The sequence below is a fragment of the Halyomorpha halys genome, unplaced genomic scaffold (genome assembly GCF_000696795.3).
Source record: "Halyomorpha halys isolate HHAL.00 unplaced genomic scaffold, Hhal_1.1 Scaffold24.1, whole genome shotgun sequence".
NCBI lineage: Eukaryota > Metazoa > Arthropoda > Insecta > Hemiptera > Pentatomidae > Halyomorpha > Halyomorpha halys.
Window position 1 is genome coordinate 2,012,326 of NW_027107648.1, and position 5,067 is coordinate 2,017,392.

General features: G+C 31.7%; 1 protein-coding gene across 1 annotated transcript; it reads right to left on the reverse strand.

Annotated features, from left to right (window-relative positions):
• Positions 1-367: 367 nt before the first annotated feature.
• On the reverse strand, positions 368-1,969 carry LOC106682391 (uncharacterized). Its single transcript, XM_024358330.2, has one exon. It carries the CDS (start codon positions 1,849-1,851, stop codon positions 664-666), a length of 1,188 nt encoding a protein of 395 aa, XP_024214098.2. The 5' UTR covers positions 1,852-1,969; the 3' UTR covers positions 368-663.
• Between the last annotated feature and the right edge of the window lie 3,098 nt (positions 1,970-5,067).

The window sequence follows — 5,067 nt, forward strand, 5'->3', positions numbered from 1 at the left end:
ATAAAATGAAACTTTAAAATTTATTTTTTGTATTTAATTACCTATAAATATACGTTTTATTTCCCACTTTTTTATTACTTTATTTTGAATATTTTTCATTTGGTACACATTACTATATATTCCTAAGTAGATTTTTATATTTATTTTATTATTTGACGTTTCCTCATATTACTCTTCTCGTACAGCCTTTATCATCTTATAATACTTGAATTATTCATGTCTGTTAATAATATTTATGTATCCATAATGTTAGTTATTTTTTAATTATTCTGTATTTCCTTATGCAAACAATGAAGTTGTGATACGTCACCAAAAGATGTATTATTACAAAGAGTATTATTGACTGATCCAGTTTTTTAAACCCAAATAGCTCTACTCGTAATTAAGATAGAAACATGGAAGGAGTGCCATTTTCTAGCTACTTAAATTCATTTTTATTTCGCATGTAACATGCTATATGTTGCTACTCTTTTTTTCAAAAAAATTACTGAAAATAGGTTATTTTATTCTTAAACAATAAACAAGGTTTTAAGATGGGAGGATAATAGGTTTTTGGTAAAATAAAGTTTAAAAAGGTAGGTTTTAGACATAATCAGAATTTCTTAGAACTTTAACTTAAAGATAATTATCAGGCAAGTAATCAAATATCCATGAGAGAATATGTTACTGAAAAATTTTACATAAAGCATTCCGTTTAGCATGGCCACTCATGTTGTTATATTCTTGATTTACAGCAGGACCCTCACCCACTTCCTCAGCCTCATGGGTTGACAGGATTTCTTCTGTAGGCTGCAGCATGTTGTGTAGAATGCAGCAAACAGAAAACCAAGCACATGAAAACTTGATGGACTCTATATCTGAAATTCTAATATTCAATTTCTTGAGGCTATTGAACTTTTCCTTTATTATTCTTGAGGTATGTTTGACCCTCACACTATATTTGCTAAAATGAGCATTACATTTTTTCTGACGCTCTGTGAGGTTACAACCTGGATAAGTCTTAAATGGAGTTAAAACATAAGGTTTAAGAGCATATGCAGTATCTCCTGCAATCCACTGCATTCCACTAAAATATTTAAATGATTTTTTTTCAAGACTGGAGTAGTTAAACATTCTCTGTTCGTCTACACTCCCAGGAAACCCACAAATAAAATGCCTTACTTGGAGTTTGTAATCACAAACTATTAATGCCTTCAATGAAAACTGTTGTTTTTGTGAATAATAAGAATCAGGATCAATAGATGGTTTTTCGACCAAAGCTATCTCCATACCGCCAACATACCCTATACAGTGAGGCAATTCGTCAAAGGTGGTGGACACTATTTCACTTTTCTCAGCCCCGGATGGCCAAACGACTAACTTATGTCTTTTATCTAAAATAGCAATAAAAACTCGCTTTGTTACCATATTAATTGTTTCGTCATCTCCACAACCAAATAAACTAGCAATTTTGGGTATGGAAGCTTCTTCTCCTGAACAACCCAATCTATACAACACAATTGCAAGCTGTAATTCCACAGACATCTGTTTGGCAGAATGTTTAGAATTAAACACAGGATTATCTTGGATTTCTTGTAGAACAGTTTCAAACTGAAAGTAGTTCACTCTCAAAAGAGATTTAAACCTATCTTCATCCACGTTTGGTAATACTGAAGATCTCCAATCTGAGGACTTTAATACTGATCCTCTAAGGAAAGGTACTGCATATTTTAATGCTTGGATAATTAAAATATTGTCAATACAGTCGTCAATTAGCTCATCTTTTTCCTCTTCCTCACAAGTCAGAAGATCAACAAGACACTTAGCCGCCAATCTTTCACACAACTTCCACTTGTCACTCACTTTAGGCATGTTGTAACAAATTACTTCAATCAAAACTTAAAAGTAAACAAAAACATGAGGTTTTGGAAGGAAAGGTTATGAAACTAGTTGCTCTTATGTCGTTAACATTCAGTCATGTTAAAGTTGCTGTTGGAACAGACCTTTACGATATGACTGTACAAAGCGTGCGCAGTACGGATTTCGGGAGGGGGAAGCGTGTGTTACGCATGTTCCGGACAGTCAAAAGCGGTTGTTGGAACAACCACTTTAAAATGACCTTTTAAAGGTCATTAAAATTCATTAAAGCCAATTAAAAGGGCCTCTACATGTTGGCCAAGCCATGGCAATGTTACAATGCTATACTTAAAAACATTGAACTTGGTAAAACTTTATGAATTACCCTAATGAATGTTTTAAAATTAGAGATTGATTTTATTTAAAGTGAAATAAAAAGGTAACAATAACTCAAATAAAGAATAATTATTATGACGAACATTTTATTATTCATTTAAGATTTTATTAATCATATTCTCTTCTTTGATTAGGTATGAAGTATAGAATAAATATTATAATCTTTATCCTTTATATCTAAATTACGATTTCGGTTCAACTAAAATGTTCAAATTGCTTTTTCTGAAGGTTTCATCTCGGCGGAAAGATTACATTAATTACTGTCTTGCTGGTGTAATCTACGCCTGGCGCAGTTTAATTACACTTTTCATCAAAATTTGAAAAGTTTAGTAATTAAATTTAATACCCAATTGCACAATTGTACTTAAACATTCGTTAACTTTATTAGACTAAAATAATTACTAATCATAATTAAATTACACACACGAATTGAGGCGGCTGTATTTCACGCTGAGGCACAGCGTGTAGGAGTTGTGTTTGAGCCATTCTCCCATTTCATATAAATTTAATGGTTCTAATTTAAAAGCAAAAAAATTGCGTTTTTGAACCATTTTTTGTATGAATTGCTCCTGAGTAGGCTGCTAATGATGTAATAAAAAAACATTTTACCTTTTTTATTGTAAAATTTATTTTTTGTTTTTTATAGTATGACCTTAACAGTGCTTTGGTTTTATATTCTATTTATTAAATTTATTCAACATAATATCATCTAAATCGAACGTTTGTAAAACAAAAACAAAGTTTGAATAATAAAAATGATCTTTAGTGAAATAAACTTATAAAAATAAAATAAAAAATCGGCTAGTTAATCAACTCATCTGATAATATCGCATTCAGAAAAAATATATATATATATTGCAAGATAATAGTCTTATCCAGAAGTCGTGTCTACTGCTGGATTGTATTCCACGGAGTGAGTACGAGAGTATCACCAGCAAACATGGAGAATTAAAAAATAATTTTAAATATCCAAATAAACTGAATAAAAAAAAAAGAAATAATAGCTATTGTAATCTCAGAATACTATTTAAAACTGGTAAAAACAAACTTGAAACTAAATTTACCTTAGTAGTTAAATAAGTTTAGAGTTCAGATTCTACTGACCACAAATATCTCCTTTGTTCCTATTTCTCTCACTTACTCTATCTCCTTCACTGTTGGAGGTGTGAGAAAAATAGGATTTAGGGATTACATTGAAGTGGAGCATTCCATCTGAGTTTCTTATCAACATCATTTAAAGATCATCGGACTCCCTTAAAAGTACACAATTCAACAATAATAATATAACGTGAATCAAACTCACCTTTCAGGAAATATCACTGTGTAAGGGAGATAGAAGGTGAAATAACACACACTCATAAAAACACACAAGGGAACTAAAGCTTAGAAATAGATTAAGTCAAGTCTCTGTGAAATGGATTATCTTCGTCTTGGCGGGAATCTGCTACAGTGTTGCTAGCTATGAATAATAATGAAATATCAGAATAAGTTTAGAAAACATCAGATCAGCCTGGTGGGCCTTACATGGTTAATATAACTATTTTTTTAAACAATTGATTATGGGGGAGGGTGTACAGTCTCATATAATGTTATAAATAAAAATAATAAATTTTAATAACAGAGAAAAGTAAGGTTAATAACAAAAATAACGACACTCTTAGACAAGGGCGTAGGTAGGATTTCGCCAAGGGGGGAGCAGGCCTGAGCCCATCACACAAACACTAAGGGCCCACACATACGTTCCTACATGTATATAGTTCATTCTGAAACGTTAGGTAAAAGAAAAATATCTAATTCCTCATTCCAAAAAATCCCCCACCATTTTAATTCTGCTTCATAAAATGCAATCATTACTTTTTAAATTTTTATATCCTGTAACACAATAAACTATTGAAAACGACTTCTTCTTTCCCCGCCATTACCTTCCTAATTATATCATGTTTCCAGAAAGAAACCATCTATCAAATAAGTTAACTATTTTTTTTTTTTTTGGTTTTTTCTTGGGTCCCAAAAATCTGTTGAATCAGTTGAACTGATTCCCTGTCCGTTTCTTTAGTTAATATATCTGCAGGTAGGGGTTCCGTATGACGATGAAGAAAATTTAGCAAAGGGGTACTCAATTGATGTCACCAGAATGAGACAAAAATTCATTCGTAATGAACTCAAATAGTTAACAAGGATTGACTAATGACTCGTACATTAAAAATATAAGGCAGTTTTGCACTTTCATCTTTCATCACTTTAACATAACAAACAATTGCCCTCTAATGTGGGGGGAAGTGAATTTGAAAAAGAATGAAGAGGAAAATAAATAAATAAAATAGAAGTAACTTCAATAATGGAATTGGTAAATAAAGTATTTATAATAGGAAGTCCTGCAGCAGCCTGGATTTTAGTCTTTGGGTTGAGGTTGGATTTCACAAGTTGTAAGTCACTGCTCCTTTCGCTGTCAGGAACTATGAGTGGAACTTCATGAATCATTTTCTGATGTAATCCTTTTGTTAACGCCATATTTTATTATTACCTTGTAAATAGTATTTGAGGTGTATTAGTGTTTAATTTAGTTACATTTATATTATTTTAACTGGATAAAGTCATTTGAGAAGAAAAATGTGTATTTTATTTGTGTCGTTATAATTAGTAATAGAGGCAGTTGCTAAGAGGTTGCCTAGCAACGGGACGACCATCTTCGTTTTTAATGAGTTCCTACTAATCAGTGACCATGGTAGTGTCTAAGCAGCCCTGTGTGCCTTTATAATTCAATTGTTTGGACATTTTTAGGGAGTTAACCATCATTTCAGATCGGAACCAGACCTTTTCTGTGTTTCGACTTTA

Bases quoted from the DNA above. Each gene is read 5' to 3' on its own strand.
- LOC106682391 (XM_024358330.2), bottom strand. From the start codon at position 1,851: ATGCCTAAAGTGAGTGACAAGTGGAAGTTGTGTGAAAGATTGGCGGCT.